The sequence below is a fragment of the Mauremys reevesii genome, linkage group 5 (genome assembly GCF_016161935.1).
Source record: "Mauremys reevesii isolate NIE-2019 linkage group 5, ASM1616193v1, whole genome shotgun sequence".
In the NCBI taxonomy this organism is placed as follows: domain Eukaryota; kingdom Metazoa; phylum Chordata; order Testudines; family Geoemydidae; genus Mauremys; species Mauremys reevesii.
Genome location: NC_052627.1, coordinates 78,137,820 through 78,165,799, shown reverse-complemented (window position 1 = coordinate 78,165,799; position 27,980 = coordinate 78,137,820). Strand labels below are relative to the sequence as shown.

The 27,980-nt window shown below is 39.9% G+C and overlaps 1 protein-coding gene across 1 annotated transcript in view; it reads right to left on the bottom strand.

Annotated features, from left to right (window-relative positions):
• TENM3 (teneurin transmembrane protein 3) overlaps positions 1–27,980 on the bottom strand; it is a 2,204,264-nt gene that overhangs the window by 107,067 nt on the left and 2,069,217 nt on the right. Inside the window, exons 21-26 of the mRNA XM_039540233.1 lie at positions 21,281–21,495; positions 9,896–10,106; positions 9,282–9,383; positions 8,908–9,102; positions 7,437–7,637; positions 3,923–4,108 (exon numbers count right to left, since the gene is read on the bottom strand). Of these exons, the coding sequence (XP_039396167.1) occupies positions 3,923–4,108; positions 7,437–7,637; positions 8,908–9,102; positions 9,282–9,383; positions 9,896–10,106; positions 21,281–21,495 (1,110 nt within the window). The remainder of the gene's footprint in view (positions 1–3,922; positions 4,109–7,436; positions 7,638–8,907; positions 9,103–9,281; positions 9,384–9,895; positions 10,107–21,280; positions 21,496–27,980) is intronic.

The following is a 27,980-nucleotide window of genomic DNA, read 5'->3' as shown; positions in this document are numbered from 1 at the left end:
AATCTGCAAACACAAATTCAGCTACTATCTTTCTGCTGACAACTCCAGACCTCCCTCCCCATTCTTCACCTGTTTCCTTCTGTCCAAACTAAAATCTCAGCCTGTCTCTCTGACATCTCCTCATGGATGTTTAGCAGTCAACAAAAACTGAACCTGTCTATGAAAAAGAGCTCTTAATCAGGCTCCCGCAGAAATCTCCCTCCGGTCTTTTTTAATCATGTGGACAAGACCACCATCCTGTCACTTAGGCCCACAACCTGTGTGTCCTCTTCAACCTGGATCACGTTGTAGGTCCTCACTACCAGCCTATGTCTAAATCTTGTTGACTCATTCTGCATAACAGCTCTAAGATATGGCTTTCCTCTCACCTAAAAACCCTAACAAGTCTTGTCCAAGCTCTCATCATCTTGCATCTCAATTAATGCAATATTTTGCATCCTTTTGTCTGGCCTTGAATAATGCAATCTTGCCTCAGTTATATCCATTAAGAGTTATTCACCAAAGATCATTTTCCAGGCCCATCAATTTTACCATCTCACCCCTCTTGCAGCCCTTCACTGGATTGCCCTTCTCTGTTGCATCAAACATAAGCTGCTCATCTTCATTTTCAAGGCCCTCAGTAGCCTATCTCCATCTTGCCTATCATCTCTTATTCATTATCGAGATGCCAACTCCCACCTACGTTCAGTCCATGATGTCTGCCTCCATCAGGAAATTATTAAATTTTCAAACAAGCAAGCACCTTTGTGCTCCATGCTACCCTCCCTGCTTGGGAAAAGCTTCCTATAAACATCTGCAAAGTGACCTCATCATCCTCTTTCGAAATCTCCTTAAAACTCTCCTTTGCCACGATGCCTATGAAAACCTTGACAACAGTTATCCCACAGATGGGATTAGACTACTGCCTATCAAACTGAAAAATATTCATAGACTCATAGATTATAAAGCCAGAAGGGACCATTGTGATAATCTAATCTGACCTTCTGTATAATGCAGGCCCGATAGGACTTCCCTCAATTAATTCCTGTTTTAAATAACTCTTATATTTTAGAAAAACAACCAATCTTGATTTAACATTTTCCTGTGATGGATAATCCACCACGACCCTTGGTAAATTGTTCCAATGGTTAATTACCCTCACTCTTAAAAATGCTCACCTTAATTCTTGTCTGAATTTGTCTAGCTTCAACTTCCAGCCACTGGATCTTATTATACCTTTGTCTGCTAGACTGAAGAGCCCTTTATGATCAAATTTCTGTTTCCTATGTTTTCCAGTGTTGTTGTAGTCATGGTGTTTATCGCTCTAGAACACTCCCATACCACATCAATTTCCTGGACACCAGGATCAATTTAAACAATGGAACCCTACAGACAGTATATTCAAGAAATCCCATGAATCATCACACTTCCCTCCACAGATCCAACAATTACACCAGACATACCAAGAAACCTGTTATCTACAGCCAGGCACTCGGATACAACAGAATATGCTCTGAAGAGGAAGTGTGGGATACTCACTTAAAACTACCGTCACTAAACAAGGACACTTTACCAAAGAACTACTGTAGATTGGAGCAGGCTACCCAGATATTGCAGGAGACCTCTGCTTCAATACAGAAAAAAACCCCACTGACTGCATACCCTTCGGTGTCACTACCATCCCACACTAAAATCCATATGGAATATCATCCAACAATTACAACCCACATCTGATGGGGACCACATCCTGAAAGAAATCTTCCCTGAACCCTCTCTTCTGGGCCTTCAAACAATGCCTCAACCTCACCAAGCTCATCAGAATCAAGCTCCCCATAGACCAGGATACACTAACTCAAAGTGGCACCAGACCCTGCCATAACAACAGATGTAAAAACCTACAGACATATCTCCACTACTACGATGACCAATACCCCCACAACACACCTTTCAAGATTCATGGGTCCTACAGACATTTATCACAACATGTGGCATACCATATCCAGTGCATCGAATGCCCCAACAATTACATTGGTGAAACCAGACAATCACTACATTCTCAAATGAACTCACACCAAAAAATGATAAAAAGACAAAAACATTGCATCACTTATGGGCAAACATTTTTCACTAAGCAATCACTCCATATCTGACCTCTCAGACTTCCATCATTTTTTGTTCTGTGTTTGTACAGTGCCTAGCACAATGAGGTCCTGGTCCATGACTTAGGGTTCCTAAGTGCTATGGTAATACAAGTAAATAATAGTATCACTTGCTTTTCTGTGACAACATTTCTTCCCCTTTTTCTAATTCCTCTTCCCTTTTTGGTATATATACGCACAAATCCCCGCATTTACTCACTGCCCATAGATGCCTGTCAAATTCTGTGCAATTGAAAAAATATACATCCAAAGGCAAAATGTGGGCTTTGGTAAGTTTCTGGAGAGACACATTAATGGACTTAACCTCCATGAATTTATCTAGTTCTCTTTTAAACCCTGTTATAGTCCTAGCCTTCACAACCTCCTCAGGCAAGGAGTTCCACAGGTTGACTGTGTGCTGTGTGAAGAACTTCCTTTTATTTGTTTTAAACCTTCTGCCCATTAATTTCATTTGGTGGCCCCTAGTTCTTATATTATGGGAACAAGTAAATAACTTTTCCTTATTCACTTTCTCCACACCACTCATGATTTTATATACCTCTATCATACCCCTCTTCGTCTCCTGTTTTCCAGGCTGAAAAGTCCTAGCCTCTTTAATCTCTCCTCATATGGGACCCGTTCCAAACCCCTAATCATTTTAGTTGCCCTTTTCTGAACTTTTTTGAGATGAGGAGACCACATCCGTATGCAGTATTCAAGATGTGGGCGTACCGTGGATTTATATAAGGGCAATAAGATATTTTCCATCTTATTCTCTATCCCCTTTTTAATGATTCCTAACATCCTATTTGCTTTTTTGACTGCCACCTCATGCTGCGTGGACGTCTTCAGAGAACTATCCACGATGACTCCAAGATCTCTTTCTCGATTAGTTGTAGCTAAATTAGCCCCATCATATTGTATGTATAGTTGGGGTTATTTTTTCTAATGTGCATTACTTTATGTTTATCCACATTAAATTTCATTTGCCATTTTGTTGCCCAATCACTTAGTTTTGTGAGATCTTTTTGAAGTTCGTCACAGTCTGCTTTGGTCTTAACTATCTTGAGCAGTTTAGTATCATCTGTAAACTTTGCCACCTCACTGTTTACCCCTTTCTCCAGATCATTTATGAATAAGTTGAATAAGATTGGTTTCTAAAGGATAGAACATTTTTGATTATGGAAACATACAGAGATTAATGAAGACTGCTTCTTTTGAATTTGTCATTTCAAAGTGCTTTGAAATGTAATGTTATTTGCTTAGCAAATATCTTATACAACTGTAAAGTAGAAATTCATTATGTCAACAAAAAGGATAATTGGGCGGGGGAGGCAGCTAGATCTCTTTACCACCTTGGTAAGTGTTTTTTTGGGGGGGGGGGGCTCAGGTTAGAGTAAGCTTCTTAGGCTTTCTTCTCAGTAAAGGGGGAAAAAAGGTAGCATAGTAACACATCTTTTGGAAAACTATCACATAAAAATAAAAAAAGCATACGTCAGAAGACTTACTTACAGATTTAAAAAATATGTAAGCTTCTCCTCTACAGGAGGCAGCTACAGGAAACGACTGAAAGTGAAATTCTTGCACCTCCCATTAGTGGCAAACAAGCTGTAAAGGATTGAATTGCCATTATATAATCATTTCCTTTCTTAAAACATTAATTCCTTTACACAGCCTGACAGGTGCAAATATTCTGTTTGAAGAAACAAGCTTCAAAGTGTTACATTTCTGATGCACAAAAGACCAGGAATTCTAGCTTTTTGAGTTTTGTATTGAAGACTGATATTAAAGCACAGCTAGCCTACCAATAGTACAGTGCTCTCCATTCCATCCCTGGCTACATTCACACTTCCCATCTTTACAGGTTCCATGTTCAGCACAGCGAGGGTGGCAGGCTCTTTGATTGCAGGCTGGTCCAGTCCAACCTTCTTCGCAACGACATGTTCCACCCATGCAAACACCATGAGAGCCACAGTCCACAGAACAGATTTCTGTATTCAAAAGGAGGGATGGGAGAAAAAGAGAAAGAATGAGAGGAGAACACACATTAATTAGCAGAGTTACATTTTAATTCAACATATGAAGGAGAAAAGCAAAATCTTTGAAAATTAAATCAAAGGATTTTACAGCTAAAAGCATTTTCAGGTAGGACCCAAGAGAATATGGAATATGGAATTTTATCTCTGCTAATGCTTAATTAGTTACCCAGTAGACTTAGTAATGCCTAAAAGTCCACAGCTCTTCTGTCAGTTAGCTCTGAGTAATTTCCAATTATATTTTTTGCAAGCACATATTTCTTAAGAGTTACCTTTTGTAGCTTAGATTATATGCATTTAAACCCATTAGAATTTACTGCATAGTTTTAGTCACTAAATGTACCACATACCTTACAGGTCATTTACATTATAGGCAAAAATCTACAATTGAACAAAAGTTCAATTTAGCAAAGGGGCTTTTTTCCTTGCCCCCAGGTTTCTTTCAAATTTGAAATGTGCCATCTCTGACATATTTTTTCATTAAAAAGAATCAGCCTCAGTGAGACACATTAGTGCATTGCTGACATACTGCCATGTCTGTTAAATATAAGATTTTTTTTTAACTTTCTGTAAATTTATAGCAATGACAGCTTTAGGCAGTCTGGTTTAAAAACAGAAAGACTATTAAAAATAAATCAACAAAAGCATTCAACTTGTCACCTACACTAACAGGGTTTTATAACTAGTAGAATAATTGAAAAGAACATTAAGGCCTAAGTTATTCATAGGCCAAACAATATATCTTACATCTCAAAACTAATACAAGATGATAATTCAGGTTGTTATAGTTTGCATTTATCTTTTTTCTTTATTCAGTCAGTCTTTGGAAAACTTCATTTGTGTGAAGCTGACTACAGAAAAAAAAAGCCTGAGGGATGTTTTTTAGTCTCTTAGAATACAGTTAGTCACAATCATATGCTGGTTCATAAGATTATTATATTTAGTTTGGGATTCCTTGTAAAAGACAGCTAACCACCCTAATAGGAAAGAACTGAAATTATTTTTGACTGCAATAAAAGGAGAGCTCATAAAAGAGGCTGAAAGATTTACATATGGGCTTTGTTTCCAGTTTTTCATTCAGTAGTATTTTCCCCCCAGTAGATTATAATTCTCTGCCTCAAAGTGCTATAAAACATTCCACACAGCATCAAGTTGTGATGGCACTTCTTTTGAACAATAGTGCAGAATGTTTACTGGGCAAGAGAGCTGGGGTGTTTTTCCCACACAACATTTTCTATCTACTTTGAATTAAATTTTTGATTAAAAGATCTGAGATGGTCTGATTAACTTCAGAGTCACAGAACATCAACCCAGCTGCAGGAGAGGGAGAGGTTTATTTCAGAGGTTCCCTCTTTTCTCTTCAATCTAATCAATTTTTCATTAGGGTGAAGGTGTTTATCAGCTTTGAGCACACTAGCTTTGAGCAAGGTGTGTCAATCTTTGTAATGAACTTATTAATTAGAGTTAATTTAATTGAAGTGGAATTGAAGGGCTAATTAATGGACAAACTGCTGATGAAGATAGAGGAAAGCTCTGTTGATTTCAACCCTGTAAGCCGTCTGATGGATAACTCATTCTTCTCCCTTTAGCAGCTTAACAAAATGTTTCTTTATGAGTAAGATTTACTTATTTATTGACTTTAAATATCTGAAGGTCATTTTGTACAACTTCAGTAGGGGTTCTTTATGTTTTATTGCACAAACTAGTTAATATTTCATAAGTCTGAAGTAACTGAAATATCTGAATATACATGAAACAGAATACTTTTATACATTTCAACTATCAACTACTTTTTGAAACATGAGCACAGACAGTGAATGACTAGAAATAACATGTAGTGTGTAAAGATGGATGCCATCAGAAGATGTGTACAATCCCTATTTTTTTTGAACCATATAGCAGACTTTCCACAAACAGTCATATTTATAAGAACCTAAGCACATGGGTGCCATACCAGATGAGCTCAGAAAGCTTTCTGTGCACTGTAGACATTCAAAAACAAAATTAGCAGAATAGAATATTAGGATTGGAAGGGACCTCCGGAGATCATTTAATCCAACCCCCTGTTCAAAGCAGGACCAATCCCCAGATTTTTACCCCAGTTCCCCAAATGGCCCCCTCAAGGACTGAGCTCACAACGCTGGGTTTAGCAGGCCAATGCTCAAACCACCAAGCTATCCCTCCCGCCTTTAGAGGACAACACCTTTTCTTTAGAAGTACAAATATTACTTTAGTATCTGTTCATACATATGCATACACAAAGTAAATGCCTAAATCTGAAAGTAATATGGAACATTAAATATGGGAAAATACTCCCCTTCTACAGTTTTCTCACTCTGTTGTCTACCTATACCTGAGCTACCAATGACTTTCCAGGACTGTTGATCAATATCATAGATATCAGACACAAACAGTATTTCAAAATGGCAGTTATTTACAGAGAATTGATTAAATATCATTTATAACTTGATATAAAACCACTACTCCTCAAGTAGGCCACGTGTTCAAGTGTTATTAAGAGCATCAATTACTTTGTTAGATTATTACACTTTTTTTGGCAAAACGCATCTGACAGTTAGAAATTATCCAGATTTTAAATATGTCGCTACAAAATGAGCACTGGTAATTTTTCCCAAAATTTGGCACAAAAAGGTTGCTCTCAGACTGAGACTAAAATTCAGATTCTGATATCAATTATAGTAATTCCATATTTTAATCTGAATTTATACCAATGTATCTAAGATAAGCAACTGGCCTTAAATGTGCTAAGTTTTGGCCTTGAAAAAAGCCTTATCTGTTAGAACTGTTGGCCCATTCATGCAGTCCTTATTCAAGCAAAATTTCCATTAACTTCAGTTGGAGTTTTGCCTGAACAAGAACTACAGGATTGGCCCCTCCAAGGAGCTAAAAATAGATTTTTCAAATGGAAATATTTCTGGATGCGTCATTAACACAGTTCTAAATATGTAGATGAATATCTCAGTATAGATCCTAAAATCAGAAGGTACATATAACATTTTGTTCTTTTCTTTGAACCACCAGAAAAAATGCCTTCAATTAATATCTGAGTGAAGAAACTGTTTGATTTTCAAATATTTACACATGGTCATTTGTTCTGAATGTTTCACTCATGATTTATGGCCTAATCCTGCTCCCACTACAGTCTATAGAAAGACTTAGCTTCAATGGCAGCTGGATCAGGTTCTTACACAATAATGCAAGATTATGTATTAATTTAAAATATATTAGAGTTTTACTCATAAGGAATGGTTTTAATCCTTACCATTTGAGCAATCTGCACCTGTCCAATTAGGGTCACAAGTGCAGGTACCACTTTCTTGAAGGTACGTCCCATGACCAGAGCACTGGTCTGGACACATTGTCTTCAGTATTTCACAGTTGCTACCACCCCATCCTGGATTACAGTGGCACTCTCCATGGATACACACACCATGACTGGAACAGGCTGGGTCTAAGCAATCAGCTGGAGAGAAAAGAAAAAGATAATCTTTAATATGTTATTATTAACAATTACAATAGCAACAATTATCATCCAGTGATTTTAAGCACTTTCTGAATTAATTAAAAAACTCCTGTGAGATAAACAGTACTACATTCATTTAACAACAATCAGTAAACTGAGATATGAGGCGATGAGGCAAATCACAATGTTATATAATGAGTCAGTGGAAGAACAGAGAGTAGAACTCATGAGTCCTAAGGTGGCTCCTAGCCCGCCTGCTTTAATCACAAGATAACAAGCACTATCTGATCAAATAAATAATAAAAAAAAGAATATATAACTAATAGAGAGTAACTTCTAATCCATTTTTGCTAGCAGATTGGTAATTTTCTTTGTAGTACATTAGATCATCAAAAGTAATTGTAAGGATCCATGTACATATGTGTAACTGGTTTAATGACATCCTGGGGATAACAGACATAAACCTCAAAGTCATTGATGTAACTGAGACTCTTGCAAGGATTTGTAATTTTCCTGAATTACACCAAGATTCACTTGAGTTTTCAGGCTATTGCTCTCTGTTCTCCTAATCACAGAGTAACAAAATCTTGTATTCTCTATAACAAGCAGTATCAACTGACCTAATCCACTACTACTAAGTTCTGACAGCTGTATAGGACCCTCAACCTGTTTGAGAAATAAATGAGTTGGGTATTCTCTATCCTTCTTAATTCACTTTAATGTGCTTTAGATGACGAGATTTAATTTGACTCAATAAAACTTTACACTTGTAGGGTCAATGGTCTGAAAATTTAATTCCAGAGACTTAATTGCATTACTTTGTATGTAGAGATCAATAAAATCTATTTGATTGAGGAAGGGAAATGGTGCTTTTTCCTCCTAAAAAAATAAATAGAAAATGAACTCCATTTTACAGCACACCAGAATGAATACACATACATCTCTAAAATACCAAAAAAAATTGCATAATTTTTCAATGTGATGCATTTGAATCAGCATTTTCAACTGTAAGTCTTTATAAAAACAAAACCTGCTCAATGCAAAATATCTAGCAAACAGGATATTTTAGTATGCTTGATATAAGGTGAACAATTTGACAGCACATGGCTTTACTGGGCCAGATTTTCATTTGGTGCAAATTGACATGGCTCCAGTGAAATCAACAGTGCTATGCTGATTTATACCAGCTGAAAAATCTGACCCACTATGTTGTAACTTGACATTTTAGAAACATTACTGTAGATGCTTGGGTAAATATTTACTTATTTACCTTCTTCACAGTTTTCTCCTTTGTACCCAGAGTTGCATACACAAGAGCCCATGATACAGATTCCACGGCTCCCACATTGAGGATCAATACACTGGGTGGTAGGCACATCACACTCTGTACCCTTCCAACCGCTGAAACAGAGACAGCGCCCTTTGGAATACTGCCCATTGCCACTACACAATACTGGGCAGGCTGCTGTGAAATAAAACATGACAGAAGAATTAACAAAACTCTTTTCAATCAAGCTTTGGGAAAAAAGAAGAACATGTATGTAACAAGTTGCATGCCAGTTTCTTTTCCTTGGTAGATTAGTAATGACTTGTCTTTATGCAGTTTATTTATTTTAACTTAAGAAAAGAATTCGGTTCAGATACCTCTTGAACAATCAGGGCCCAGAAATCCAGGAAAACAATGGCACGATCCAGAAACACACTCTCCGTTTCCATGACAATTTCGGGGGCATTCCACTACAGACTCTGAAAGAAAGAGTAAGAAAAAAAATTCATAGAGACGCCCACCATAGTACTAAACTAGAACAGAAGGTGTCTATCATCTAATTCTAAACCACTAGTGACTGACAGCAAATTAAGGTACTTGCAGAAGCATGTATGTCACTTTGTTTAGTGATTGTAAGAAGGTAAATAGTGGCTAATTTCTTGTAATTAATGCTTGTGGTATCCTATTATATTCTGTTATAACAAGAAGCTCAAGATTTAAACAGTAAAATGATAGTTACTTTATGCTCATAATACAGCCATTTCAAAAAAGCATCTTCCTTTGTGAACTATACATTATGGGAGGCTTTCATACTTCAATTACTAAACAATTAAAATACATTTATATATATTTTGTTATGTAATGAAGAAAACATAATAAATTCAACATTCATGAAAACAACCCAGAGTATTTAACTCTGAAAACTCATCTCTATTTTTAACAGAATGCTTAGATTGCAGCTTTTGGTAAAAACTTTGAAGATTGTGCTTACCTATAACAATGGTATTAAAAGACACCTGCTCTGCATTTTTCCCATCATTATAAAAAGCCAGATGCCAGATTCCAGAATCCAAATACTGGATAAAACCAGCCTCATGGAGATTGATAGACCTTGTCTGTCGGCCTACTCTCTCTGACTCAAGCAGGTTGCGCTGTTCTCTTGCGATCAACCTGCTACCATCGAGGAGTTCCACAAAGTCATACTACAAGGGAGGAATGTGCAAAGGGTTTATTATTCACTTATTGCACTTTTTAGTTACCATTTTCATAATTTTTTCTATAATGTAGCCGTTACGAAATGCGCCAGCCCCAGAGACTGCAGTTCCATATTCCTTCACAGAACAAATAGTACAGAGAGTGGCAGTGCAAGCTTCCCCACAATATCATGTAATATGCTTTCAGTTTGACCTGGAGAGATCCCTTCTAGAACAGAGGAGATAAGATCTCAGGCCATGTCTACATGGCCCCACAGTTCGACTATGGGGGTGTGAACTGAAGCATGCACTAGCATGTGGCATTGTAACTCCCCCAGGGGGATGCTTGGTGGCATGAACTAAACCAGTGGTTCTCAAACTTTTGTACTGGTGACTCCTTTCACATAGCAAGCCTCTGAGTGTGGACCCCCCCCCAATAAATTAAAAACTCATTTTTTATATTTAGCACTATTATAAATGCTGGAGGCAAAGCGGGGTTTGGAGTGGAGGCTGACAGCTCAGGACCCACCATGTAATAATCTTGCAACCCCCTGAGGGATCCCGACCTCCAGTTTGAGAATCCCTGAACTAAAGGACTATGTTAATGCAAATGAAGTACCTTTTAGTACAACTGCAGCATCCACATTGGGGAAGTACAGCGCAACATGCTAGTGTGTGCTACAGGTCTCACCCCACTATAGTCCAAACTGAAGAGCTATGTAGACAAGCCTTCAGTGTTTGTCCGTTCTTTCACCTCTCTTGCTGAGATTTCTAAGGAGAATGCCAAGTAATGCCAATTGTCATGGTGGTGCTTTCTTCTGATATTGACACCTGACCACCAATTCATTTAACATTAATTTGCAGAACAAAAGTCAGACGAGGTTAGTTTGCAGTCACAATCTGAAGATGTGAGCTGGCCATCTGCAGGTGAAAGACTCATTCCATATTGACTGTGCCATATAAATTAACTAATAAGAATATCCCACCCTAATCCATTACCCTTTGCTTCTTCTTTTCTTTCACAATCCAAGGTAAGTTCTCTGTTGGTGTAATCCCACTGACTTCAATAGAGATACTACAGCAGAAAATATGGCCTTACATTTCTTTTGTACAAAGTAAACCAAATACCAAATGCAAAGTATAACAGGTTAAAAATGCAGAAAGCAGTGACAGAAAATACTGTAGTTCAGATTAAAACTCTCTTCAAAAGCTATCACAACATTTTATAATTTGTTTTATTAATAGGAACAACTACATTTGGAGGGTTGGGTGGGAAAACATAACATCTGAGTTGCCACAAGTACAGGAGACAAAGAGGTTTATCATCTTAAATCCACATATAAGACTCTATCCACAAAATGCCTGTTAGCACTAATGGTAGCTGTTTGGATTGTGAGTTCAATCCTTGAGGGGGCCACTTAGGGATCTGGGGCAAAATCAGTACTTGGTCCTGCTAATGAAGGGAGGAGGCTGGACTCGATGACCCTTTGGGGTCCTTTCCAGTTTTATGAGATAGGTATAACTCCATATATTTGGTCAACTCTGCACATTCAGAGGAGAAACCCTGGGTCAGATCTTCAGCTGGTGTAAATTGGTATAGCTCCATCTAGTCAATGGACCTACACTGAAAGTTTATACTACCTGAGGATCTGGCACCAAATCACTAAAGATTTATTTGCTGCATTTGTCAAGTAAAGATTACATTATTTAACAAAGAGTTACTACCTATTACCTTTAAGGATCACTGTTTCCTACAATAAAGAGTAACGTGGTTTCCACATTCAGTCCAGTTTCATTTTTACTCTGACGTATCTATTGTGTGAGGTGAACAACTATATATAAACCTTCTATCTTCCCACATATTTGAAATATCACTCAAATGGTATTTCATTCAAGGTCTATCTAAGTAAAGGCCAGTGTATGAAACCACTGATTTTTCTAAGTTGTGATAAAGTCAGTTACTGGGACTGGAGAATCAGTGGTTTTATGTACTGACTTATGACCTTTGGAAACAGCTCCTTGTATGGCATAAAACAGGATAGTCTTCATCTCTGGACAGGATCTAAGCACTGGATCCTCTTCTCCTGAAACTCTCCTTGGTTGTTAAAAACACATGATATTTTAAGAATGTTGCTCTGCAATAAATCTGAATTATCTCAATACCATTCAAAATGTAAAAGAAATGCACAGATCATATGCCTTTACCAATACCTGAGCCAATTTCCTTTCAGCTACGTCTCAACAACCATGGTACATGATTAGTATGGGAAGAAGGCAGTACCTTGATATGCTGTCACCTTGAATGTTCAAGCAATCCCACATGAAAACTAATGCAACTATTTTGGAAAAGCACTGCTAATTTAAAACCATTCAATGTTCTCATTTGTCAGAAAATTAAATATCTTAATTCATGAAAGATACAAAAACTGTCTCTTTTCCCCCTCAAGTACTCACAAACCCTTCTATCTGATCACAATACCTAATATCACTGAAAGAAGAAAGAAAAAGATCTCCATTCTGAGTTTTAGCTGGTTATTTATGGACAATATGAATTGTTTTTAAAATTACTTCAGATGGACACTTCTTGTTGTAGGAGAATCTCAGTTAAGAACACATTTTTGATCTGGGATTTAGGGATTGTACTACTTAATTGATGAATTGGGGGAGGAATAGCTCAGTGGTTTGAGCATTGGCCCGCTAAACCCAGGGTTATGAGTTCAATCCTTGAGGGGGCTACTTAGGGATCTGGAGCAAAATCAGTATTTGGTCCTGCTAGTGAAAGCAGGGGGCTGGACTCAATGACCTTTCAAGGTCCCTTCCAGTTCTAGGAGATTGGTATATCTCCAATTATTACAAAGAGTATACCGATAGTTGACAGGCATAGTATAATTTTAGAACTATAACATAATAAAGATGTATGTTATTACCGGTATATGGATAGTATTTCTGAGGTTGAATTTTTAAAAGCCATGCATATGGATGTCACCATTCATTCCATCGCCAGCAAACAGGAGTAATGTGGCTTAAATCCTATAAAGACTGCCTCATAAATTTAGGAGTGGGGTTGTGAAAAACAATGACCTTTATGTACTAAAAATACTTTCATTTTGTTTTCCTCCTATGAGGATAAATTAATTAGCTTCATTGAGTATAAATGGGATGCTCTACCACTCCACATTCAGTTCTGCTTTAAGCCACCAATGTCCTTTGTTATTCTTAAAGTCTCCTTAAATAAAAACATATTGATTCTCTGGTTGCAATGAAACTGACATTTTTAGAAAGTGTCACAAAGACTTTTAGACTAGCATTGATTGGATTTGAATGGACAGCTACTGTCAATTATTTCTGGTTGACTTATTTATAATTCCCCAGAAATAGAGAACTATATACCTAGTGCTCCTCTATGACACACACATATTAGTAAGCACTGAGGTCATCATTCTGAAACTTGGGTGCCTAAAGTAAAAAACAGAAATACCACCTGAAAAATCACTGTTCCTAATTATGTTATATTGAAATATTTGTTAGATACTATGTCACATAGGCAAGAGTTAGTTACCCTCAGAAACTATGGTTCTTCGAGGTGTATTGTCCAAGTGTTGAATCATGCCAGAATGCTCTTGAATGCTGTTCTGGTACTTTTTTAGGAGCCAGAATGGGCATTCTGATACTTACAGTACTATCAGTGACGATTGCTTCTGAGCGATAGTAAAAAGTATCAGAAGTGTATTCCGCCCCCCCCCTTTTTTTTTAGGACTCTAGCACTGGTGTTGCCCAGATATTTATTCCACTGTTGGTGCATGTGTACCCATTGCACTTTAGTCTGGATTGTTTTGGCCAACAGTATTCTCGTACCTCCAACCAAGGGCATAATGGGCGCGGCAACCCCAACCACCCTTAATTTCTTTTGCCATAGAGAATCTTGATGTTAGTAGTAGGTATTAGGGCAGGGGAGGGAACGTGAGGGTTAAGGAATAAATATATGGACAACATAGCTTGAAGAATCACACTGTAGGGTAAGTAACCATTTCTTCTTCTTAGAGTGCTTGCCCATATATATATATATATATATTTCACTCTTAGTGTCCCACAAGCAGTGACCTAGATTGTAGGAGATGGGTGCTAAGAGTCTAGCTAAACAATTATTGTAGGACAGCCCTGCCAAAATGAGCATGACAGAGTAGTGCTAAGTAAATGTATGTACTGAAGACCACATAGCTTTGCTACAAATGTACAGAATGGGAACATTTCTCAAGAAAGCAACAGAGGTTGCTTATGCCCTCATAGAATGAAATACGATTCTTATAGGTGGTGTAGAGGTGCAGACTCATCCCTGCTGCACCTCCTGCTGGTCTCTCAGGGAATTAGCTCGATTCACCTCCGGAGCGCCCTCTGCAGGCTGGTGATCCATCTGTCCTCTGGCCCCCATGTCCCTCCTGGACCCAGTGCCCTTGTATCTGGGGATGCTGCTCCCTAGCAGTAATCCCCTCAGTCTTAGGGTCTCCCCTCTCTCGGGAACCCCCACCCACTAGTCCCACCTCACCTCAGGATAAGGCTACTGCCAGTCATTGTCTAGCCCCCATGCCCTGGGGCAGACTGCAGTATCAGCCTACCCATCACTGGCAAGGTTGGGTTTGGACCTGCTGCCTTGGCCTATCCCTGGGCTGCCCTCTGCAACCCCCAGTACCTGTTGGCCTTATGCTAGGCCACAGCCTGGGGTTTTCCAGACTGGAGCTCCCCAGCTCCTCTGCCTTTCCCCAGCCCTGCTCCACTCAGGTACCCTGTCTCCAGCTCCCTGCAGCTAGCCCATCTCCCTTTACAGGCAGAGGGAGACTGTTTGAGCTCCTGGCTCACAGCCTTTTTATACAGGCCAGCTGTGGTCTGATTGGGGCGTGGCCCAGCTGCAGCCACTTCCCAATCAGCCCAATTTAGCAGCTTCCAGGGCTGTTTTAAGCCCTTCAGGGCAGGAGCAGGGTAACCACCCTGCTACAGTGGGATTACATTAGCTAATTCATAACGAAGTTTGATACAGGCCAAAAGAATCCCAGCGTTGAAATGGCCTGTCCTTTAACACTGTCTTCACAGGCTATGAATAATATGGAGGATACTCTAAATAGCTTAATTCTGTCTGTACAAAAAGACATTTTGGGTGAGTTCTCAATGACACCCTGTCCTTATGAAAAACTGTATAAAGGAGTCCTGCCAAGAAGACTTGTATCTCCCCAACTATTCTGGTTGATATTATTGCTACCATCAAGGCTGTTTTAATGGAAAGATGAAACAGGGTACATTTACCTAAAGGTTCTAGAGCTGGATTCATTAATCCCGTAAGGACAATATTTAGATCCCACAGAGGAGAAGTTCCATTACTCTTTGTAAGAATCTGGCCATTGTGGGGCATCAAAATGTAGAAGCCTTTTGTATTGGAGGGCAAAGAGCTGAGATGGCTGCTAGATAGATGAACCCTCAATGAGCATACAGATAGTCCAAAGTTCTTTAAAATCAGGAGATGGGCCCGTATATCTGGAATTGAGATGGTGAGAAGTATTGCTGTGAACAGATATGCAATCTCTTCAATTTAGCAGCATGTGTCCATTAGGCTTTTCAACCATGGATCAGGATATTTTGTACTTCTGATGAGCAGGTTCCTTCTGTTGAAGTCAGTCAGCCTGTATGGGAGACTTTGGCAAACCAGTAAAGTGCTTGAAACCACTATGGCTTATTGTTAATGGTGGCCTAGTCAGCAAGCTGTAAATTGGCCATTCAGCAATCTCAGCTTGACCAAGGCAGGAGGGGAGGGGGTTTTGGGTGCCACAGAAAGGGCAGCTTGACCCCGCGTCCTTCCTGATAAGAATTGTGTTGAAACTGCTGATACATGCATTTTTAAAGAGTAGGATATGCCCCAGGAATGTCTACTGGGGTCTCAAGGCTGCAAACTCTGGAAAAACCCACACCTGGTTAATCAATAATCAGAAGGAACGTCTTGCTGGATCATTGCAACTGCTTACTTAACAAGGTTTCTTCAAAGGACATGTCATTCTATTACTAACGTATAAATAAGGGGAAAAAGCTTGAGATGGGGGGGACTCTTCAGGACTGGTCTCTCCCTCTGGATGCATCTTGTGTTCCCCACTGGCAGACAGGCTACCACTGTGCCACTCAAGAGCCACACTCAGCTTCAGTAATTATCGAGGGTTAAGGGTGTTTTACTAACCTGTTGCAGACATGCGTAAGTGCTTAAGACTAAGTAAAGTTCCGCTGTAAGTGAAAGCACTCTTGTATTGTACTGTTTGTGCCAGCCATCTATCGGTCTGACGGCCGTGTCTCCCCTGATTTATTTCCTGACACCTCCTCTCACAGAGTAAAAGTTACCAAGAGCTATGGGTTGAAAGAACCCCGGGTAACAAGCCAGCATCTATGCTTTGAGGTGCCGGGAGCATGAGTTGGGATCAAGCACTGGACTGCATCTCTGCAATATCAGGTCTCGTTGGAGAGGTAAGTGTATCAAAGAGATTATTTAAGTCTAAGTACCAGAATTGCCTTGGTCAGGTAGGAGCAACCATGATCATTCTGGCTGAGCCCTGCCTGAGCACTTTCTTAGAAGATGGGGACTAATGGACTGGTGGTGGGGGAGTGTGTGCGTACAGCAAGCTTGAGGACCATGGAATCAGGAATGTATCGGACAGGGATCCCCAACTCTGACTCCCTCTGGAACAAAAGTGTTCACACTTCCTGTTATCTCTGGTGGCAAAGAGGGATGGTGGGATGACTCCCTCACCTTCCTTCCCCCTGAGTAATATGTCTTGAATTATGCTATCATTTATGGACCACTCATGGTTACTTGAAAATTGTCTGCTGAGGTGATCTGCTAGCATGGTCTGTGCATCCCTATCAAATGAACCACCCTCAGAATAATTTCACGATGGATACAAAATTCCCAAAGATAAAACATGGCCGAAAAACTGAGCATGCTGAACAAATGGCTCTTAGCTCCAGGACATTGATGTGGAGTCTTACTTCCTGAAGAATCCATATATTTTGTGTTTGGAGGTTATCTAAATGGGCCCCCCATCCTAATGTGGAGGCATCTGTCATCAACATCTTTGTAGGTAGCAGAAGAGAGAATGGTACTCCTTTGCAGATTTTCAGTGGGTCCAGCTGCCAATTTAATGAGGGCAGGACTTGTGGTGTAATGTATACTAGCATGCTTGTTGATGTTTGCTTGGCTGATATGCAGACTTCAGCCACTCCTGCATGAAATGAAAGTGAAGTCTGGCATGCTGACTTAGGAAGGTGCAGGAGGCCACATATCTGAAACAAGTTCTCATTGATGTCTTGGGCTGAGTTCGCAGGTGGGTTCGTAGATTTAGTATGGCTTGGAATCTCTCTGGTGGTAGATAAGCCATTGTTGTTGTGGAGTCAAGAATGGTTCCAATGGATTCTATTTTTTGTTGGAGTCAGTATTACTTCTCTTCATTTACTTTCAGGCCTGAAATGGCAAACAGATGCAGAGTCTGCTGAATGCAGTCTGTTACTTGCCACTTGCATGAATGAGCCAGTCATCTAGGTATGGGAAAACTTAGATTCCTAGCTTTTTGAGTCCTGTGGCACCTTATAGACTAACAGACGTTTTGCAGCATGAGCTTTCGTGGGTGAATACCCACTTCTTCGGATCCGAAGAAGTGGGTATTCACCCACGAAAGCTCATGCTGCAAAACGTCTGTTAGTCTATAAGGTGCCACAGGATTCTTTGCTGCTTCTACAGAACCAGACTAACACGGCTACCCCTCTGATACTTAGCTTTTTGAGGTAAGCTGCTATTACTGATAGGCATTTTGTGAAAATCCCGGGTGCTGTCAACAGGTTGAGTGGTAACATACTGTACTGGTAGTGGCATTGCCCACTTGAAACGTCAGTTATCTTCTGTGGGGTGGATGAATCGCAATAAGAAAATGTGTGTCCTGAAGGTCAAGAGCTACGTATCAATTGTTCCAGTGTAGGGATGGAATTATAGTAGCCAGAGTCACAACCCTGAACTTGAGCTTGTGAATTAAAGTGCAGAATAGGCCACCAATCACCTTTCTTTCTGGGAATCTGAAAGTAATGAGAATAAAATCCACTGTGTTCCCTGTGCTATTGAGGAACTTCTTCCACTGCTGTGATAAGAAGCGACCGCACCTCTTGATGAAGCCTTCTCTGTAAGAGGGGTCCCTGAATAGGGACAGATAAGGTGAGTGGGGTGGGGGTGGATACAGAACTGGATGGTATAGCCCATCTCTATATCTTCAGGACCCATCAATCCATTGTGATGGTGCTCCAGAACCACAGAAATGAAATAAATGATTCACAGATGGAGACAATATGACTGGAAGATCTGAAGGGATTTGCACTCTGTTCCTGACCAAGCAATCAAATCTGCTGCCTTGATGTTGATGGAGATTGATGAGCAGAAATGGAGGTGGAACCAGATGCCTTCCTTCTGTGTAATGTTTGTCTCTTTCTAGATTGTTCAGGTTGCCTATGCTGAAGGTAAAAGGAGTACCTCTCTTGTGAGTATAGCTTAAAGTGCTTATGCTTAGGTATCAGAGGGTAGACCCTCCTAGGGATCTCAGTGTCGCAAGAGTCCTTTAGAGAATGTAAAGCCCTATCTGTTTTTGCATTAATAAGTTAATCCTTTGAATGGGTGACCCTCAATTGTTGTTTGAACTTTTTTAGGGATCCCTGAAGAGTGGCGCTAGGAAGATCTCCTCTTTGCAACTGAGATTGCCACCAATCTGCAGGCTGTACCTGAAGTATCAAAGGTTGCCTGGAGGGACATATATGATACAAAATGACCCTCAGTGATGATGGATTTAAATTCTTCCCTGTCATCTTGTGAAAGCTCATATATAAATTTGGTAGTGGGATCCCACTTAATACAATCATATTTCACTAACAGGGCTTGATAATTGGTGATTCTCACTTGGAAGTTTTATGTTGAATAATTCTTCTGACTGAACAAGTATAATTTCTTGGCTCCCTGTCTTTAGGTGTATATTTATGCTGATTTATGAGCTTTTGTTAACTGCTACAACCACTAATAAACTAGGTAAGGATTGTGTATAAAACTGCTCATATCCCTGGAAAGGAACCTAACAGTGGTTTGCTCTCTTTGATGTTTGTGCTAGAGAGTCAGGCTCTTAGAGGACATAATGGAATTTCTCATGCTTCCTCTGAGTCTAGAAGTGAGTTTGTGTGTGAAACTTAGGTGTATTTTTCATTAAATACCATCTCTTTAATTTTTCACCTTTTTTAAAACCAAGGAAATTAACAAAGTTACTGTAATGTTCAGATTGTGACTTTAATTGCACAAATGAATAAATTCACAATGAATGCCCTCCAGAAACCTTAACTCTCTCCCATTTCAACAGGGTATTTCAACATATTGCCAAATAACAGGTGAATGTGAATTAGTACCTGGTAAATAGAGAGACAAGGCGCATGAGGTAATATCTTTTCTTGGACCTGCTTCTGTTAGTGAGAGAGACAAATTTTGAGCCACACAGAGCACTTCTTTGGGTCTGGTGGTCCAATAAAAGATATTACCTCACCCACCTTATTGCTTTAATATCCTGGGACTGACATGGCTACAACTACCCCACATACCTGGTAAACAGTTCAGTATAATGTAATTAGGGATATCTTTCTTTTAAAAATCAGAGTTAAAGAAATCTGCAATAATCTGAAATAATGCAATGATATGCAAAAATAGTCAAATATATGTTTTAAAATAAAACAAAAAAAGGAATTTTGACGTAAATTTTTTTATTGAAACCAAATACAAGCATAATAGTTGATCTTCAATGCAAGTCCACTAATCTGCTTTGTTCAGAGGTCTGGACATGACAGATGCAGAATTTCTCACCCAGCATTAGAATTGCAAGAAGTTGCAGTGCTCTCTGAACTCGGTAATAGCTAATTTTCAAGAAACTGGAAAAAAGGTCCTCTTTGGTAGTGCATAAGGACATAAGAATGGCCATACTGGGTCGGATGAATGGTCCATCTAGCCCAGTATTCTGTCTTCCGAGAGTGGCCAATGCCAGACACTTGAAAGGGGATGAACAGAACAGGACAACTGTCAAGTGATCCATCCCATTGTCCAGTCCCAGAATTTGGTTGTCAGAGACTTGGGGACATCCAGAGCATGGGGTTGCATCCTTGACCATTTTGGCTAATAGTCATTTGATGGACATATCCTTTGTTAGCCACGGATGAGAAAGCAGAACTTGGACTGAGATTGGGTTGAAATAGAAGAAATTTACATTTGGGATGTTAAATAAGATTTTAATCAGGGTTAACTCCAAATTATTGTCTCTGAATATAGTGAAGAGGAACTGCCCTTTCACCCCCATACTACTCCATCCAGAAAAACTATTAATTAAATTGAATTATTCACACTCATGCTTAAATTGCACATTTCCCTATAACTTTAGATGCAAATATGTAGTATGTTTATTACTGCATGCAAGTGCACAACCAAATGTACAATGAAATAGCTTTTAAGAAATCTCTTGAGGGGTGAAGTAGAACTGTATTCTGGGATACTCTGGAGAAGTCTTAAGACAGGAAAAATCTAGTAATAATTGATTCTTACAATCTTACTTCACTGTATCCCATATACACATTTCAATATAATATATTTTTTAATCAAATAGCAAACCATAAATAGCGTGACATTCACTAGCAAAACAAACTGAACCTCTATCAAAAAGGATTTTTTTCAACTTGTTTGTAACTTTGCCAGCTTTGCTTTTTGGTAGACAATCCCAGGAAAGCAAATAAATGCATGACTATAGCATGATATACTAGTTTATTTAAAAGTTAAAAATATGTCCATGGACCACAGATAACTACATTAACTGTCTCTTTATGATCATCACTGAAAACAATTATCAGATTTGATCATAAAGCAAAAGTTTCCCCCACACTGCAGATTTTAAATTCCAGAATATCTTTTAAAACTGCACTTGTATTAGAACGACGATATATTTTTCATATAGTGAAAGATCAATATATCAAATAGAAAGTAACAATGCAAAATAGGAAAAAGGAAAGGCTGCAATCCTGAGAAACACAGCTCTTAAAAAGATGCAAACTGGCAGTTTTCAGTATTATATCTTGCTTTTAATGAAAACAGCTCTTACCTGGGTATGTGATGGGGGTAAGCCTTTTCGGCCATATACTCCAATCAATGCATCTTTCTGAAGGGAGATATTGAATTTTAGAAACTGTGGCTGATCAATGAAGAGCTGTGATCTCCAGAAGATCCCTGGAGGAACCTCTTGTATTGCTCTTCGGCCTATATCGAGTTTTCCAGAATCTATAGTGTTGTTTTCTTGTGCAAATCCCCCTAATTTTACTAAAAAGGTTAAAAAAAATAGTAAGAGATCAAACATTAATACCCACTTTTTGCTCTCAGGCTTCTTTAAATAAGCTGTCAAAAATTTAGACTCCTCTCAGATGAAATGTTACTTGAGAATCTTTCTGAGGATATTAAAGATCCTGAGGAATTTACTCAAGTGGAACTAACAAAACAAAGATCTCACACAAATACCTTCCAAGTCAGAAGGCAATGATTTACCTGAGGTATGTCTATTAAAGAAACTGTTTTAGGTTCATCCCTCAGTCTTGATTATTATGAACATAATTATCTTGCAAAGTATGTGTCTTGTTATTTCTTAAGGAGGATTAACTATGGTGTTTATCAGTCCTAATAAACATACAGTCACACTATAAAGTGTAAATTAAGGGGAAATGGATTATACAGCTTTTCAGAGCGATGCTCATGTAAACAACAAAAACAATCAGCAGAATTGATAAGTGCAATTTTCACTAAATGAAATAGAGCATTCCATTTACACACGACTAACATTCCCTAAAGTATTTTACAAAGTCAATTCAGTTGAACGAATACAAACAGACCCTTTCCCTGTTTAAATTATGGATGGAACAGCCAAAAAATTCAGATTCAACCCCCCACAGAGTTCAAAACAGGGATATTGTTCAGTCCTTTACAGAGATAGGTTCATGCCTTGACCAATATTACACTAAACTATGGATACGCTTTAACCTGGAAATTTGATTCAAATAGTCCACCCCACCCCACCCCACCTCCGCCCTATTTTCTGCTTTAGGGCACTTTCCAAAGCATGCACCAAATCCAGTAGGATGCTGAGTGCCCTCAGCTCCCACTAAAGTAAACTGGAGTTGTCCTATTAACTAATTAATCTTCAAAGCACCTTGAGAAGTAGACAATTATAGAGTGCTGTTTAACATGAGGCAGAGAGGTTGAATGACTTGATCAAAGTCACAGAAAATGCTACTGTTAGAACTAGGATTAGAGTTTAGTAGTCCCTGGTTCCTAGCCTTTTGTTTCTATATCTATTGTGTTCTTTATGGCACAAATGTGCTCTCTGATTACCGCACACTTAATAAAGCACTTTTCACAAACATCAAAATCATGTACATGAAATATAAAAATAAAGTGAAGAAAGGTAAATGATAGTAAACACACAAAACAAATGTTTTATGACTTTTAAGTTTTAAACATTTTTTAAAAATGCAAATTACACAAACAAGAATGCATTCTTTTCTGTGTCTGTACAGTGCCCAGCACAATACAGTCTCAACCCCTAAGGCCCTTCGGCATATCACTATTCCTACTACTAGTTCAACAAAGAAAGGATTTAAAAGACAAAGACAAATGTCAGCCACAATAATGACATCCTTATCGCCCTCCCTTAATGTTGCAGATTCTTCTGAACAAGTATAAAATCAGAGCAAGAAAGATGAAAAGAAAGTTGCATAAATATAATAAGAACATAAGAACATAAGAATGGCTGTACCGGGTCAGACCAAAGGTACATCTAGCCCAGTATCTGTCTACCGACAGTGGCCAATACCAGGTGCCCCAGAGGGAGTGAACCTAACAGGTAATGATCAAGTAAGCTCTCTCCTGCCATCCATCTCCATCCTCTGACGAACAGAGGTTAGGGACACCATTCTTACCCATCCTGGCTAGTAGCCATTTATGGACTTAGCCACCATGAATTTATCCAGTCCCCTTTTAAACATTGTTATAGTCCTAGCCTTCACAACCTCCTCAGGTAAGGAGTTCCACAAGTTGACTGTGCGCTGCGTGAAGAAGAACTTCCTTTTATTTGTTTTAAACCTGCTGCCTATTAATTTCATTTGGTGACCCCTAGTTCTTGTATTATGGGAATAAGTAAATAACTTTTCCTTATCCACTTTCTCAACATCACTCATGATTTTATATACCTCTATCATATCCCCCCTTAGTCTTCTCTTTTCCAAGCTGAAGAGTCCTAGACTCTTTAATCTTTCCTCGTATGGGACCCTCTCTAAACCCCTAATCATTTTAGTTGCCCTTTTCTGAACCTTTTCTAGTGCTAGAATATCTTTTTTGAGGTGAGGAGACCACATCTGTACACAGTATTCGAGATGTGGGCGTACCATGGATTTATATAAGGGCAATAATATATTCTCAGTCTTATTTTCTATCCCCTTTTTAATGATTCCTAAAATCCTGTTTGCTTTTTTGACCGCCTCAGAACACTGCGTGGACAACTTCAGAGAACTATCCACGATGACTCCAAGATCTTTTCCTGACGTTGTAGCTAAATTAGCCCCATCATGTTGTATGTATAGTTGGGGTTATTTTTTCCAATGTGCATTACTTTACATTTATCCACATTAAATTTCATTTGCCATTTTGTTGCCCAATCACTTAGTTTTGTGAGATCTTTTTGAAGTTCTTCACAATCTGCTTTGGTCTTAACTATCTTGAGTAGTTTAGTATCATCTGCAAACTTGGCCACCTCACTGTTTACCCCTTTCTCCAGATCATTTATGAATAAATTGGATAGGATTGGTCCTAGGACTGACCCTCGGGGAACACCACTAGTTACCCCTCTCCATTCTGAGAATTTACCATTAATTCCTACCCTTTGTTCCCTGTCCTTTAACCAGTTCTCAATCCATGAAAGGACCTTCCCTTTTATCCCATGACAGCTTAATTTACGTAAGAGCCTTTGGTGAGGGACCTTGTCAAAGGCTTTCTGGAAATCTAAGTACACTATGTCCACCGGATCCCCCTTGTCCACATGTTTGTTGACCCCTTCAAAGAACTCTAATAGATTAGTAAGACACGATTTCCCTTTACAGAAACCATGTTGACTATTGCTCAACAGTTTATGTTTTTCTATGTGTCTGATAATTTTATTCTTAACTATAGTTTCAACTAATTTGCCCGGTACCGACGTTAGACTTACCGGTCTGTAATTGCCGGGATCACCCCTAGAGCCCTTTTTAAATATCAGCGTTACATTAGCTAACTTCCAGTCATTGGGTACCAAAGCCGATTTAAAGGACAGGTTACAAACCTTAGTTAATAGTTCCGCAGCTTCACATTTGAGTTCTTTCAGAACTCTTGGGTGAATGCCATCTGGTCCCGGTGACTTGTTAATGTTGAGTTTATCAATTAATTCCAAAACCTCCTCTAGTGACACTTCAATCTGTGACAGTTCCTCAGATTTGTCACCTACAAAAGCCAGCTCAGGTTTGGGAATCTCCCTAACATCCTCAGCCGTGAAGACTGAAGCAAAGAATCCATTTAGTTTCTCCGCAATGACTTTATCATCTTTAAGCGCTCCTTTTGTATTCGGTCGTCAAGGGGCCCCACTGGTTGTTTAGCAGGCTTCCTGCTTCTGATGTACTTAAAAAACATTTTGTTATTACCTTTAGAGTTTTTGGCTAGCCGTTCTTCAAACTCCTCTTTGGCTTTTCTTATTACACTCTTGCACTTAAGTTGGCAGTGTTTATGCTCCTTTCTATTTGCCTCGCTAGGATTTGACTTCCACTTTTTAAAGGAAGTCTTTTTATCTCTCACTGCTTCTTTTACATGGTTGTTAAGCCACAGTGGCTCTTTTTTAGTTCTTTTACTGTTTTTCTTAATTTGGGGTATACATTGAAGTTGGGTCTCTATTATGGTGTCTTTAAAAAGGGCCCGTGCAACTTGCAGGGATTTCACTTTAGTCACTGTACCTTTTAAATTTTGTCTAACCAACCCCCTCATTTTTGTATAGTTCCCCCTTTTGAAATTAAATGCCACAGTGTTGGGCAGTTGAGGTGTTCTTCCCACCACAGAGATGTTGAATGCTATTGTATTATGGTCACTATTTCCAAGCGGTCCTGCTATAGTTACCTCTTGGACCAGCTCCTGCACTCCCCTCAGGATTAAATCTAGCGTTGCCTCTCCCCTTGTGGGTTCCCGTACCAGCTGCTCCATGAAGCAGTCATTTAAAGTATCGAGAAATTTTATCTCTGCATTTCGTCCTGAAGTGAAATGTTCCCAGTCAATATGGGGATAATTGAAATCCCCCACTATTATTGGGTTCTTAATTTTGATAACCTCTCTAATTTCCCTTAGCATTTCATCTTCACTATTACTGTCCTGGTCAGGTGGTCGATAATAGATCCCTAATGTTATATTTTTACTAGAGCATGAAATTTCTATCCATAGAGATTCTATGGAACATGTGGATTCGCTTAAGATTTTTACTTCATTTAAATCTACACTTTCTTTCACATATAGTGCCACTCCTCCCCTTGCACGACCTGTTCTGTCCTTCCGATATATTTTGTACCCCGGAATGATTGTGTCCCATTGATTGCTCTCAGTCCACCAGGTTTCTGTGATGCTTATTGTATCAATATCCTCCTTTATCACAAGGCACTCTAGTTCACCCATCTTATTATTTAGACTTCTGGCATTTGTGTACAAGCACTTTAAAAACTTGTCCCTGTTTATTAACCTGCCTTTTTCTGATGTGCCAGATTCTTTTTTATGTGACTGTTTATCATCTGATCCGGCCCTTACATTATACTCTTCAGTCCTCTGCTCCTGACTATAACCTGGAGATTCTCTATCATCAGACTCTCCCCTAAGAAAAGTCTGTGTCCGATCCACACGCTCCTCTGCAGCAGTCGGCTTTCCCCCATCTCCTAGTTTAAAAACTGCTCTACAACCTTTTTAATGTTTAGTGCCAGCAGTCTGGTTCCACTTTGGTTTAGGTGGAGCCCATCTCTCCTGTATAGGCTCCTCCCATCCCAGAAGTTTCCCAGTTCCTAATGAACGTGAACCCCTCCTCTCTACACCATCGTCTCATCCACGCATTGGGACTCTGAAGCTCTGCCTGCCTACCTGGCCCTGCGCGTGGAACTGGGAGCATTTCTGAGAATGCCACCATAGAGGTCCTGGATTTCAGTCTCTTCCCTAGCAGCCTAAATTTGGCTTCCAGGACATCTCTCCTACCCTTCCCTATGTCATTGTTACCTACATGTACCACGACCACCGGCTCCTCCCCAGCACTACACATAAGTCTGTCTAGATGCCTCGAGATATCTGCAACCTTCGCACCAGGCAGGCAAGTCACCATACGGTTCTCCCAGTCATCACAGACCCAGCTATCTACGTTTCTAATAAGCGAATCTCCCATTACTAACACCTGCCTTTTCCTAGAAACTGGAGTTCCCTCCCCCGGAGAGGCAACCTCAGTGCGAGAGGCAACCCCAGCACCATCTGGAAGGAGGGTCCCAACTACGGGAAGGTTTCTCTCTGCTCCCATTGACTGCTCTGCTTCCCTGGGCCGTTCTTCCTCCTCAACAGCACAGGGGCTGTCTGAGCGGAGGTGGGACAATTCTACAGTGTCCCGGAAAGCATCATCAACATACCTCTCTGCCTCTCTTAGCTCCTCCAGTTCCGCCACCCTGGCCTCCAAAGTCCGTACATGGTCTCTGAGGGCCAGGAATTCCTTGCACCGACTGCACACATACGCCACCCGCCCACAGGGCAGGTAATCATACATGCAACACTCAGTGCAATAAACTGGATAGCCCCCACTGTGCTGCTGGGCTTCTGCCTGCATTGTCTCCTAGTTAATGGAAGGGTGGTTTACAGAAAGGAGTTTTGAAATGTGGTTCGGTTTATAGGTTAGGGCTGGCGAGGGACTCCCACTCCCTTCCCACTCCCCTTCTAAACTCCCTTGCGAAACTCCCTGTTAGCAGCCCCTGGTCGCAAAGCTCCCTGGTCGCTTGTGTGCGGCTTTATAAAGCCTTGGCCTGAGTGAATGCCCCGCCCACTGATTAAGGCTCAGCCAATTACCATAGGCTTCGAGCTTTCAAACCTGCCTCCAACTGCCAGCCAGAGCACATGGTCCCTCAAACAACCAAACAAACAGACTGACAAACACAAGCTCAGCACACAGTGTGCCACTCCACACCATGGGAATGCTCTGCAGAGACAATGCTGAAAGCTGTGAGGAAACCCTACAGTGTGGTTCTAATGGTCAGTTGAATGACAAAAAGAAGCCTCTTCACAGATGGTCCTGGCCTCCAGTACTTCTTGGCTCTTGCCTATTCTAAGGTCTGGTCTACTCTGGGAGGGAGGGGATCAACCTAAGATTCGCAACTTCAGCTACGAGAATAGCATAGCTAAAGTCGATGTATCTTAGTTTGACTTACCGTGCGTCCTGATGGCACGAAGTCGATTGCTGCAGCTCCCCTGTCAACTTTGCTTCTGCCTCTTGCCGAGCTGGAGTTCAGCAGTCGACAGGAGAGCGATCGAGGATCGATTTATCACGTCTACATTACACGTGATAAATTGATCCCCGATAGATCGATCACTACACGCTGATCTGGTGGGTAGTGTAGACGTACCCTAAGAGGAGAAAAGGAATTCTTGCCACTTCCATGGATCTATGTGGGGAAAACTGCAAGGGGAATCTTGCTCAGAGATTTCCTCTCTCCTGGCTTCCCTCCTGAGGA